At 38.4% G+C, this 13,184-nt stretch overlaps 1 protein-coding gene across 4 annotated transcripts in view; it reads right to left on the bottom strand.

The window, feature by feature from the left end:
* Positions 1-13,184, bottom strand: part of PolA2 (DNA polymerase alpha subunit B) — a 153,242-nt gene that overhangs the window by 70,093 nt on the left and 69,965 nt on the right. For all 4 annotated transcript variants that reach the window (XM_067152543.2, XM_067152542.2, XM_068228873.1 and 1 more), the window contains one exon: positions 1,232-1,463. In XM_067152543.2, the coding sequence (XP_067008644.2) occupies positions 1,232-1,463 (232 nt within the window). The remainder of the gene's footprint in view (positions 1-1,231; positions 1,464-13,184) is intronic.

The raw sequence follows: 13,184 nt of genomic DNA, 5'->3' as shown, positions 1-13,184 counted from the left end.
AACCGAGTTTCACCGTATTTAATTTTTGTGATGTTTAGCCAAATTGTTGATGGTTGTCATTCATTCTCGGATTTTCCGTTTTCCTGTATTCTACGTTTTTTGTTGTTGTTGTCCCTCCAAAAACGAAGAATCGAGGCTCCACTGTATAGGGAAAACAAAGGTATGAGATTCGAATAATAATAATAATAATAATAATAATAATAATAATAATAATAATAATAATAATAATAATGTTACTTGCTTTACGTCCCACTAACTATGCTTTTATGGTTTACGGAGACCCCGAGGTGCCGGAATTTAGTCCCGCAGGAGTTCTTTTACGTGCTAGTAAATCTACCGACATGAGGCTGATGTATTTGAGCACCTTCAAATACTACCAGACTGAGCCAGGATCGAACCTGCCAAGTTGGGGTCAGAAGGCCAGCACCTCAAACATCTGAGCCACTCAGCCCAGCTAAGAGAGATTAGGACAAATATAGGATGTAGTAGTTAAGTACAAAAATGAGAAGATTAGCACAGGATAGGGTGGAAAGGAGTCTGCATCAAACCAGTCAATGGGCTGATGACCTAAAGAAGAAAAAGAATTTATGATCTCTCTCTTCCAAGCTATCTCCCCTTAACTGAATATCATTAACACCTAATACTTTCAGTCGCATCCTCAACCAGTTCTACTTCCTTCCTTCCAAAGCGCGATTAATATAGCTCCCATCAATTTCCACTTCATTCACAAAGTTATTTCCAAGGAGTCCCTTGCCTGCCAAATGGAAATTGACTCCTTTACCAAAGCTGTAGGTGCGAGGCTTGTATGAACATTCCAAGTGTGCTTGGCAAAAAAATCTGTGTATACATAGTCCCAGTGAGAATCTCTCCTCCAATGGGTTAAGAACCAGTGGTGGATTCTATCGCCCTAGCCTCCTGAGCATAAGGACAGCCATGACTCAGGATATGTCCGAGAAGCCCACTCCTATTCAACAGCAATTAGTATCCCGACTTTCAGGACCTTACTAGGCTACTTAGCCATTGCCCATGGCTCACAAATTAGGATAAGACTACAGTAACCTACAACACGAACCATTCAGGCAGATTAATAGAAAAATCTTTGCTATTACTTAATCCATTTTTCTGCCTTACATGCAAAATCCTCCATTTTTCACTCTTATATGTTAGGTTCACAAAGTCAAAGATTATTTCAGAACATTATTCACAACAGTATATTAAAATATTCACTTACTCTTTCAGTTGTACCATGATTCCATCCACCAGTTTCTCAAAGAATGCATTAAAGGTTTCTGCAAATGATCCCTCCTGCACCTGAGTATGCATTGAATCAACAAAGGGGCCAATCAACACAATAAGGTGTGGTTCATGTTTTTTAAGATATTCCATTAGGTCTTCCAATGGTTGGTAGGTTAATGTACTGGATGGTGTATATGGCCCAGCTGCAATAACCATTTCCAATGGACCTGAAATTACATATATCCACTTTACAATGCAGACCAAGCATGTGAGACCTGGCTTAGCAAAAAATTCTAAAATCTGAAACAGCAATGTGTACCTAATCGCAGATGTGTGCAGGGCTTGCACCAAAATACAGGATGCAATCCCTACTATATAAAAGTACAAATGGACCATAAGAGAACCCAAAGTAGATCTTAAGCACAATAAATGTACATTTTTCCACTAGATCTTAAGCACAATAAATGTACATTTTTCCACTGAGTCATACAGTGGAGTCTAGTTAGCAGGTGTAAAAAAAAAAAAAAAAAAAAAAAAGATATACATGGCAAAAGACACAAGTGTTTAATAAAAGTCAAGAATTATTAGCAGATATTAAAATCATTCTGTACTGACGGTTTTCACTTTACAAAGGAAATTTAATTTGTCCTATTCAATACACAGAAGTCAAGAATATCATTAGAATATAAAAATATTGAATTTTCAAAGTGGTCTGCTCATTCCACTCCATATTACAACAATACCTAGTTCTGATAAGTAACTCATTCTACAGTATAACTCCAATTTTGCGTGACCTCAATTTAACGTAAACCTGCATTTAACGGAAGAAATTTACAATCCCGAAAATTATTCAGTAAGAGCAATGCAATTTTATATTCAATTCAACGTAAATTACAACACACCAAAACCCGCATTTACCACCTGTGAAAAAGACGTCATAAGCTTAATAAGGATGATTCAAGGCAGAAGACGAATTTTGAGCGCGGGCACTTAGGGCTAAAGTGAGATGTCTGACTGTGGTACACATCTGATCGCGGTCGCTGTAGTACAGTAGAAGAGAACCCCCGTTTTAATGATAATGTTATTACAGTAGAACCACGATAATTCGAAATCGGTTAATTCAAAATCTCGCCTAATTCGAAGCAGCTCTCGTTCCCGGAAACATGAGGCACGGTTTTGCATGTTATTTAAATCGTTTAATTCGAAATACGCATAATTCGTAATTCGAATAACAATGTCAGTCCCGTTACCGAAATTCAGACTTTTAATTCGAAACTGCCTTTACATTTTGAAAAAGAATAGTATTTTACGGAGTAATTTAAACTCAAAATTTCTCCGTGTCATGAAAGAACGCGTCTTCCAGAACATGAAGGGGTAACTACGCACTTTCACCTACTTCGGCGTGTCTACAGTGTGCTTCGTATCTGCTATGTTCGAGTGGAATCGTAATTATTTTGTATTCGGAGTTTTTAGGAACGCCATAATTCACAATATCACGTAGCAGGCAGTGTGCGGAGAGCTAGAATCCGCGAACTTTGGCGATGCAGACAGTTGGCGAAAAAGCGTGGCTTATAGCCTATAATCAATTCGTACACACCAATATTGTCAATGCCGATGAAACTACATTGTTCGTTTGTTTTATTTTTTAAAATGCTGAGGCCAAATGGACTAATGGTTTTAAAGGAGGGACTTGCCAGCCAGCAAATGTACTTTGTTGCTGTGCAGTGCACATGGAAGCGAGAGACTTCCTTTCCCTGTCATAGGAAAGTTCTAAAAGCCACGATGTTGAAGGGCGTCGGGCACTTTCCATGCCAGTACAAGGCATCTAAAAATGCAGACAGTACAGTAGGCCCAATCCAAAAAATAAAGCATTTGCACAGGGTGGACAGCATAATTTTTTCTCGTCTTTGAATCGTTTTATTCTTCCTTTCGTTGCATGAGGTTATATTTGTCATTGTTTTATACAAGAGCATTATCTGAATAATGTAAATGCACCTTTTTGGATAAATTTCTGAAATAGTGTTTGCCATGGCATTTGAAAAGTTTAAACTGAGAATCAAGGTGATTGCATACATTAATGGGTCTTAGAAATGCCATGGCGGGAAATCGTACAAGTATAGTCACTGTACTGTTGTTGTAATGTGGACGGAAGCAAGAGACTTTCTTCCCTCGTCATAGGAAAGTTCGATAAGCCGCGATGTTTTAAGGATATCGGGTACATCCCGTGCAAGCACAAGGCATCAAAAATGCATACAGTATAGTAATCCAATTAATAAAGCACTTGCACAGGGGAGCCAGTATAGATTTCTCCTCGTCTTTCAATCATGTTTTCTTTCTTTTGATTTGATTGCGTGAGGTTATGTTTGCCGGCGAGTTATCCAAGTGCATTATTTGATTACTGTAAATGCATCTTGTTGTATACATTTGGAAATAGTTTTTTCCATGATATTTGAGAGCTTTAAACTGTGAATCAAGGTTAACTGCATGCAGTAACGGGTCTTAGAATATATTGTTAGGCCGCAGGGGTTGGCATTTCCGAGGTAGGCGTTGGCGGTTAATTCAAAATCACGTAATTCGAAGTCCGATATTTGCGTCCCAACGACTTTGAATTAACGAGGTTTTACTGTATAACCTTCGAAATTTCCTACATTAATGTGTGCAATATCCTGCGGTTACAATGAGAACCCCTTTACTGATTCAACCGTTATTACATGTAAATTTGGGCATTAGTTTTTATCCCGTACCAATATTTTCAGCATTTACACTGAATGCAATCGATCACCGTCCGTATCGATTCCTCGCCACGTGCGAGCAAATCGATCTTGAGATTGAGCGTGAGGTCCCCTCACAACTCCGACTCATTCCCTTTGCTCCGACTCGTGTAAACTAACATCGGGATAACATGTTTTCGCAGAAAGTGTAATGCCAGCCGTTATTAACTCCTTAGAAATAAAGGCTAAAGTAACAATTGCTTAATTTTAGTACTAGGTGCTGAAATAAAATGTGGTATTTCTCCTTCTCAAGATACAGCAGTGTGCGTAACTAATTTCAGAAGTTAGGTTATGCAGTTTCGAGTCCTGTTAAATTTCAGAAAGGCTGTTCCCATGTAAATTTATAGTGAAAATGTTGTCGTTATTCTAGAAGGAGCTTGAAATATGTTTTCATAATACGTGCGTGGTAAACCTAGGTTACGTGACGCCGTTTGAAGTAAGAAAATGGATACATTTGCCACAATCTTCTGGATTGATGTTATTACACTTTTTAAGAATGAAACTGAATATGCAAGTTCAGACTATTTGAATTAGAAAATATATGCTAATGAGAAAGCCGCTGCTTACAATATATCCGCGAAAAAGTAAAAACTGATTGCTGTTTACCCATTTTCATGTATTTTTTTTGCAAAACCTTAAACCGGATCGGCATTCACCGACAAAAATCTGACAAAATGAAGCACAAAATGTAACTACAACAGTACAGTGTGTAGGGTAGATATTTCCTTTTATTGCTGTCACTGTGTATATAATGTATGATGGTACAATTTATGTTAATAGAGCCATCAATCTCTGGAAAAGGTGTGCTTTCTACTGAAACCTTGATTTAAGGTAAATCCCCTTTTAAGGTTAAAAAAATCAGATCCCTGTAAAAACGTTAAATAGTGGTTCAACTATATTAAGATGCGAGCTCACAACATTTAGCACATTACCCTTGATTTGCAGCCACGTATTTTCAAGTACACCAGGAAAACTTGCAAATGTGCCAATACATATTTTTTAAACAGTGTCATTAGTAGGACAGGAACTGGAACTCACAAGTTGCTTTACGTCGCACCAACACAGATAGGTCTTATGACAACGATGGGATAGGAAAGGGCTCGGAGTGGGAAGGAAGCGGCCATGGCCTTAAGGTACAGCCCCAGCATTTGCCTGATGTGAAAATGGGAAACCAAGGAAAACCATCTCCAGGGCTGCCGACAGTGGGGTTCGAATCCACTATCTTCTGAATACTGGATAATGGTCATACAAGCGACTGCAGCTATCGAATTCGGTCTTAAGTAACTGACGTAACAGGGAAAACATTTAACATTCCACTCATGATAACTCAAACTACTAGGTAGTTTGATTCACCATGCTTCACTCTCAGAATGACAACCTGTGATACACATAGACGTACCAACGATGGGTAATTTTGAAACTACCAATCCTTCCATATAGCACAACGTACAAATCTTCATGAAGAAAGTTTGTTCACCACTTACTAACTGCGTTGGTGAATTTGACATCAGATAGAAAGGGAAGAATAGCTAGGACCATTCATGACAAGTGGGTCCCAGCAATCATAATCTACAGAAGACTGACCGAGATGGGCTATAAACCTTTACCAAGGGAACCTATGGTACACACACTCTTGGGAGGAATACGAAAAAGGAAAGGAGAACATCTATACGAGATTCTGATTTTGAACAAGGAATTTCAGTGATTGAAATTCTCTTAGGCACAGATGTGCCTGCAAGACAAAGTTGGCAGTGTCCATAATGAAATCAGTTGGGTAGCGATAAAGACTTATGTACGGGTAATGCTGATGACAAGATTGTGGACTAATTATGTGAATAACCATGTTTCAATAGTGATCTCTATGTTTATCCAGAGCGCATTTTCAGCCGAGCTTTGGAAATAGGATGTCATCGGCATAAATGACCCCATGGAAACCACTGACAAGGAACGAAATGGAGTCGATTGCTCTCAATTCCCGGAAACCTTAAAAACTGATGAAGTTGGAAAGTACCCGAGGATAAACAAGCAAATGGGCGGAAGTAGAAGCATTTCTACTACCAATAGGCTAGTTAGAAAAGAAAACTCTGAAGTATATAAAGTTGTGTTTGATGACTGCCTATGTAAAGGCATCATCGTTGTTGAGGTCCCAGAAGAAGAAATACAGAACATCACCTATTACCTCAACAACGGCTCTTCAAAGGAAGGAAAACTAGAGGACGGATGTGAGACCTGCCTTCGATGCTAAGAAAGCATTTCTATGTTAACTGTGCAATTTCTGATAACAGAGTGGTTGTGTTGCATACTGTAAATTTGCTGAAGAGTCCAGACCGTTGTTAGCAAAGGCAAAGCTCGAATTTGAGGCTGGAAGAATACCTCCTTAGAGCAAGAATCTGCTTGAAGAGAATACAATATCTTCGTACTGGACTCGTATGGGATTAACAGAAAGCTGGCTTGTCCAGTAAAGAGCTTGAAATGAAGTGCCACGACAAGAAAATCACATAAAAAAGGTTAGGTTTAAGCAGTGTGTTTTTATCACATCAGGTTCACATGTCCTCTCATGATAATCCCTAAACTTCTGTTATAAGATTGTTGGCAGATGAAGACAAGCTGGGATACATAGTTGAGAGGTGAAATCTGAAAGTTGGCTGAAAGACACTGAGAATTCTAAGACTATTTACAAATTGTTCGAACCGAGCAAGTCGAAGTTTGCACACATTCGCAATGTTAGCCAGACAGTGTAGGATACAGCAGTGTTCCTGGAATATGAAAATAATCTGGTGATGAATGTCGAGTATAGCGCCCCTGAAGAGCACAAGGATCCTAATACTGGAGTGACTGACATGTTTAATTAAGTATCTAACTGCCTAAATCAGTGAAAGAGTTTGGATTTGGTGGATGTGTCCACACATTGTTGGAACAACTCATCAACTGCGCTTTGCTGAAAAAAGCCGACTGAAACGTGGGACATTGTAACAAATCGTGTGAAGGAAACTAGGACCCTCTCTGATTCGACTTGTTGGAATCATTGTTGATAAACTTAACCATAATTGATATTTTTATTTTTTCCTGTACTGGCTTGTCTAAAGCTACTGAAAACTAGAATAACCTCGATAATTTAAAATCGGTTAATTCAAAATCTCGCCTAATTCGAAGCGGCTCTCGTTCCCGGAAATTTGAGACATGGTTTTGCATGTTGTTTGAATTGTTTAATTCGAAATACGGATATTTCGTAATTCGAAGAACAATGTCTGTCCCATTACCAAAATCCAGATGTTTAATTTAAAACTGCCTTTACATTTAAAGAAAGTGTCTTTCACAGGGTAATTTTAATTCAAAATTTCTCTATGTCACGATAGAACGCGTCTTTTGGAATGTGCAGGGGTAGCTTTATGCACTTTCACTTACTTCGGTGCATCTACAGTGTGCTTCTTATTTGCTAAGTTCGCGCGAAATCTTCAGCGTTTAAGAAACACCACAATATCACGTAGCAGGCAGTGTGCAACCAACACGCCTCCCCCCTCTCCGCAGCCTTGCCTCCCCGGAGGGAGGAGCAAATAACGGAAAACACACAGTTATTATACATGACGTAAAGCAGCTTCAAACGTAGCCCCTCCAGGGTGACGGTAGAATTGGAGTTTAACAACAGTAAGGTATGGAACCATTTTATACATTAAGTTATTATGTAAAGACACATGTTTTCATTATAAAAACAAATCCCTATTTTCCTCATTTCATTTGAGAAATTGAGACAAAGCTCCCTTCTCAAAAAGTGAACGGCAATCAGCTTCATAGTTCCACTTTAGACTCAATTTAAGGCACATTAAGTAAGCTGAAAATAAATAACAGCCAACCTGGAAGGAGTGAAAGAAAGGAACATTCAACAATAATTAGAACAGTGTCAAGAAGTCAATCATTTAAAAACTTTTTAACTGAAAGACAAACAGATAATATTAACGTAGAGTTGAAACTTTTAACAACCATTCCAATGAATATATGTTGTTTTTTAAGTAGGCTAATTCCAATGAATATATGTTGTTTTTTAAGTAGGCTAACTATGTATTCATCCTGTCTCATTTCATCATTTTAATTTTAATTTAATTTATATTCAAATAGTTTTTAAGAGGAACAATGTACCTGTAAATAATGTACTCAAAAACTTAGTGATTCACCTAAGCATAACAACAGCTGAAGATGTTCTCAAGTGAGAACGAAACATGTACTGTTTATAATTAATTAATTTGCTAAAAATCAAATACAAAGTATCAAAAAGGTGGAAGATTTTCAATTACTGTAAGTCTCTGTGATGCTGACAGTTGGCGAAGAAGCGTGGCTCATATAATCTATTTGTACGTACTGAAAAATATTGTCAATGCTGATGATAAAACTGCGTTTCATTTTTAATGCCGAGCCCAAACGGACTTATGGTTTTAAAGGAGGGAAGTGTCAGCCAGGAAACCGTAGAAGGGTAGGGGTCACTGTACTGTGTTGCAATGAACACAGAAGCGAGAGACTTCTTTCCCTCGTCATAGGAATGTCCGATAAGCCATGGAGTTTTAAGGGTGTCTGGCACTTTCCGTACAAGTACAAGGCCCGTAAAAATGCAAACAGTGCAGTAACCCAAAAGGTACAGCATTTGCACAGGGGTGCCAGCATACATTGTCCTCGTCTTTGAATCGTGTTTTATCCCCCGTTGCATGAGGTTATGTTTGCCAGCATTTTATCCAAAGGCATTATTTAAATAAATGTAAATGCACCTTGTTGGATACATTTTGGAAATAGCGTTTTACATGGCATTTGAAAGGCTTAAACCGAGAATGAAGATGATTGCATGCATTAATGGGTCTTAAAATATTTTGTGACGCGGTAAGGGTTGGCATTACTGAATTACGAGTTGGCGGTTCATTCAGAATTAGGTTATTCGAAGTCCGATTTTCGCATCCCTATGATTTTGAATTAACGAGGTTTCACTGTACTTAAAATAGTTATGTCCTTGGTCCACCTTGTCAATATACTTTTATAATTGAAAATGATTTATTCTAACATGTTTCAGCAACATAGAATATTACTTTCATCAGTGGTCCAATCAAAGAATAAAAACAATATAACTTTCGTTTAGCCCAAATTTAAAGAAGCATTATATCATTATTCACATCAATGAACAAACAAATACTAGTGACATATTAGGAAAATTACCATTACAAAAAATTTTATTATTTAAATGATTATGAATGAGAAAACCTAAATAAATTTAAGATCTTCAAGTTTTTAAAAGAACACTTATGTTTAAGTTTACCTCTGACTTCTGCATCAGTAGACTACATTTTGAACTTAAGATTTTAAATTGTGACCAGTTTTGTTTTGTATAAAATGTAAATGTGCATCATACAATAATCAACAATAATAAAAATATGCCGAAGATGGAAAGTATTCAAGCACGCATTATATTCTGAAGTTATTTTACAACACGATTATTATATCATAGCTAAAATGAAAGGTTGACTGGTTATGCTAGGCAGTCAACAGAGTTCGAGGCTACATAATGTTATTCGACTGGTCAAAGTTATTCCTCTTATTCTGGAGGAATAAAGATGCAACACTGACAAGAGAACAAGTTCTGCATCCTGGCCTTAGTGCCAGAATAAACGACCCTTCTAAAGAAACAAATCCATGTGGTAGGCTCCTTTTCACAAGAGTTTAATCCTGATGTAAACAAATAGGTGGAGAATCCTCTCTCTGCATGTGGAAAAGACATAGTTCCCTGGATGTTCAACACTCATGCTCACTCAACTGCGTGTGAGCTCTAAGAAAAATAGTATGCTGCGTTCATTTTTATCTTTTTACTTTTATAGCATTTAGAAGATTATATCATAAAATTAAAATATTTTTATCATATACGTATATGTACATTTGCACTTGTTTACAAAAGATTGATTAGCCAAGGAGAAATGAAGGCAAGTGGCAGAGTGTAATATGGAAAATCTGTCTGCAGTGCAGAGAAGCCCCAAGCGGTTCAGCATGAAGGTAAGGTGTTGCATCCTACATAGGCAGTCTGTGAATCAGTACTCTGTGTGAAAGAAATGGAACAAGGGGTTAGGACCATCATGTGTTGTGAAGCACATAAGAGGAAAACTGCACTAAAGTGACTGTGCTCAATATGTTCAGTGACTAGAATCCATGTTTAGCAGTAAAAGAGGTTGAACCTTATAAATAACTCATCTCTGTGATTGCCTGTATGTCTTTTTGAATTTTTTTTCTTTTTGGTAGATGTAGTTACATGATTATCTACAGTTCAGGTTGACATGCTCAATCATGGTGAATCAGGATAGGAAATCTCCAAGGTAAGCGATATAAATTTCAACTTGAAAGTTACATACGAGGTGCGGCAAATAACGAGACTGCGCCCATCGTACTCCGTGGTCGCATGGTGGGAGGTTGTCATTGGAATGTAGTTGACCTTGATCCTTCCTGAGCAAGCACACTTCGTTTCGTCATTCTACCTGCTTTGGTTTGCTTTTGAGACTTTGTTGTAGTGGACACCGTTGTGTAGTCATGCCGCGATCGTGGTGGACATAAAACTCTAGCAGCGCATTAACCTGAAATTCCTAGTGGAATTAAAGAAATCACCCACAGAATGTTTTCAAATGTTAAAGGAGGTGTTTGGTGACAATGCTCTGTCACGTGCACGAGTGTTTGAGTGGCACAAACGGTTTTCTGAAGGTCGGGAAGAGGTTGAAGATGATGGAACGTCCAGGAAAACCTGTGACTGTCAGAAGTGAAGGAAACGTCCAGAAAGTCAACGAAATTATGCGGAAAGACCGACGCCTGAGTATTCGGATGATTGCTGACATGTTAAACATTAACAAAGAGACAGTGAGACAAAAATTTTGCATGATGAATTAAGCATGAGAAAAGTTTGTGCACAATTGGTCCCGAAAACCTCACCCAGGAACAAAAAGACAATCGGAAGATCATGTGCTCTAACATCACGGAATGACTCGCAGATCCAGAATTGCTCACAAATGTCATCACAGATGATGAAACATGGATTTTCCAGTATGACCCGGAAACAAAATGTCAATCCATGCACTGGAAGACACCCTCATTGTCAAGAATGAAAAAAGAGCAAATGAGCAAATCAAAACAGAAGGCAATGTTGATCGTTTTTTTCGATATCCAGGGTGTTCTGATGATTGAATGGGATCATGCGGGTCAAACCGTAAATCAGCAATACTATAAAGAATTCCTAATCAAGCTAAGGGAAAGAGTAAGGAAGAAAAGACCAGATGCATGGAAGAACGGCTCATGGATTCTTCACCACGACAACGCACCAGCCTACAACGCCTTGTCTGCAAAGCAGGTTTTAGCTAACAAGTGCATTCCTGTGCTAGAACATCCTCCATATTAGCCTGATCTTGCTCCGCGTGACTTTTATCTCTTCCCAAAAGTGAAAAGTGTATTAAAGGGAACACATACTCAGTCTGTGGAACACGTAAAAGTAAAAACTGCAGAGGTGTTGTGCAGGATGACCTACAGCATTGCTTTGAACAGTGGAAGGCACGTATGCAACGGTGTATAGATAGGGGAGGGGAGTATGTTGAAGAGGATAAAAGTGTATTGTGACCGGGCGAGTTGGCCGTGCGTGTAGAGGCGCGCGGCTGTGAGCTTGCATCCGGGAGATAGTAGGTTCGAATCCCACTATCGGCAGCCCTGAAAATGGTTTTCAGTGGTTTCCCATTTTCACACCAGGCAAATGCTGGGGCTGTACCTTAATTAAGGCCACGGCCGCTTCCTTCCAACTCCAAGGCCTTTCCTATCCCATCGTCGCCATAAGACCTATCTGTGTCGGTGCGACGTAAAGCCCCTAGCAAAAAAAAAGTGTATTGTAACTTTGTTTGCAATAAATCACAGTTTTCACATCAGTCTCGTTATTTAATTGCCGCACCTCGTATTTGGCTTACTGGTATTATAGGAGTTTAATGTGCATCGGGGCGCATTTCAACCAGTCATCCGAACATAAATCTTCCTACAAGTGTAATTTCGTGCTGTAGCCAAAGAGCGTTTCTTAATATTCTGAAATAAACGTTCAGTAGAAGTCCGCTATAGCGAGTAATGCTTATAACGAGAACCCCGTTAAACGGACAATATTTTGCAGTCCCTTCAAAATTCTTACATTAAACTGTGCATTATCCTTCGGTTACAGCGAGAGCCCTATCATTGATGTATCCGTTATTACGAGCGATTAAGCGCGTGCGACTTTTTCCGTTATCGATATGTATGCACCCCAGCGATTATAATGCATGCAATCGATTATCTTCGTATCGTTTCCTCGCTATGTCCACTAGCGAGTTCTCTCGTCGACAGTCGAAGGCGATGTCGGAGTTTATTAGTATACCCGTCCATTGCTGTTCCGTAAAGAAAATTTGAAATGAAAGAACATATTTTCGTAATAAATGCGTAAATAACATGTCCGGTAACAGTTCTTAACTCATTAAAAATAAAGGCTGAATAAACGATCGCTTAATTGTAATGCTAAATAGTGGAATTAAATAAAAATGGGATACACCTCGAGATGTGGCAGAGTGCATAATTGATTTCACAGGTTAGTTTATATTTTCTCGCGGCTGGTTAAGTTACCGAATGGTTATTATCATGTAGATTTATAGCGAGGAGGTTATCATTTCTCTAGTGGCGCTTGAAGTATGAAGGATAGGCGATTCTGTTTGAAAAAGGAAACCGAAAAGTTTGCCACAAAATGCGATCGATCATCTTTGGTACGGAATAGTTTTCTCTCTATGTGCATTTGCGAGCTCTCTCATCGACATTCGAAGGCGATGTTGTAGTCGATTAGTAATACCCAACGACTGCTATTCTCTGATAGTTTGATAGTTCAAATTCGAATAGAGAAAATTCGAATGAAAGAATAATAAGTTTTCATAATAAATGTGTAAATAACGTGGCCGATAGGAGTTGTTAACTCTTTAAAAATAACGGCTGAAGTAAACGATCTCTTAATTTTAATGTTATATACTGAAATTAATTAAGAATGTGATACACCTCAAGATATGGCAGAGTACATCACTGATTTTAGAGGATAGTTCATATTTTCTTGCGTCTAGTTAAATTTCGGAAAGGATATTCACGTGTAAATTTTTAGCGGGGATAACTAATTTCCCCACA

The sequence above is a fragment of the Anabrus simplex genome, chromosome 8 (genome assembly GCF_040414725.1).
Source record: "Anabrus simplex isolate iqAnaSimp1 chromosome 8, ASM4041472v1, whole genome shotgun sequence".
NCBI classification, from domain to species: domain Eukaryota; kingdom Metazoa; phylum Arthropoda; class Insecta; order Orthoptera; family Tettigoniidae; genus Anabrus; species Anabrus simplex.
Note: the sequence above shows the minus strand (reverse complement) of the source record. Positions and strands in the feature narration are given on the sequence as shown.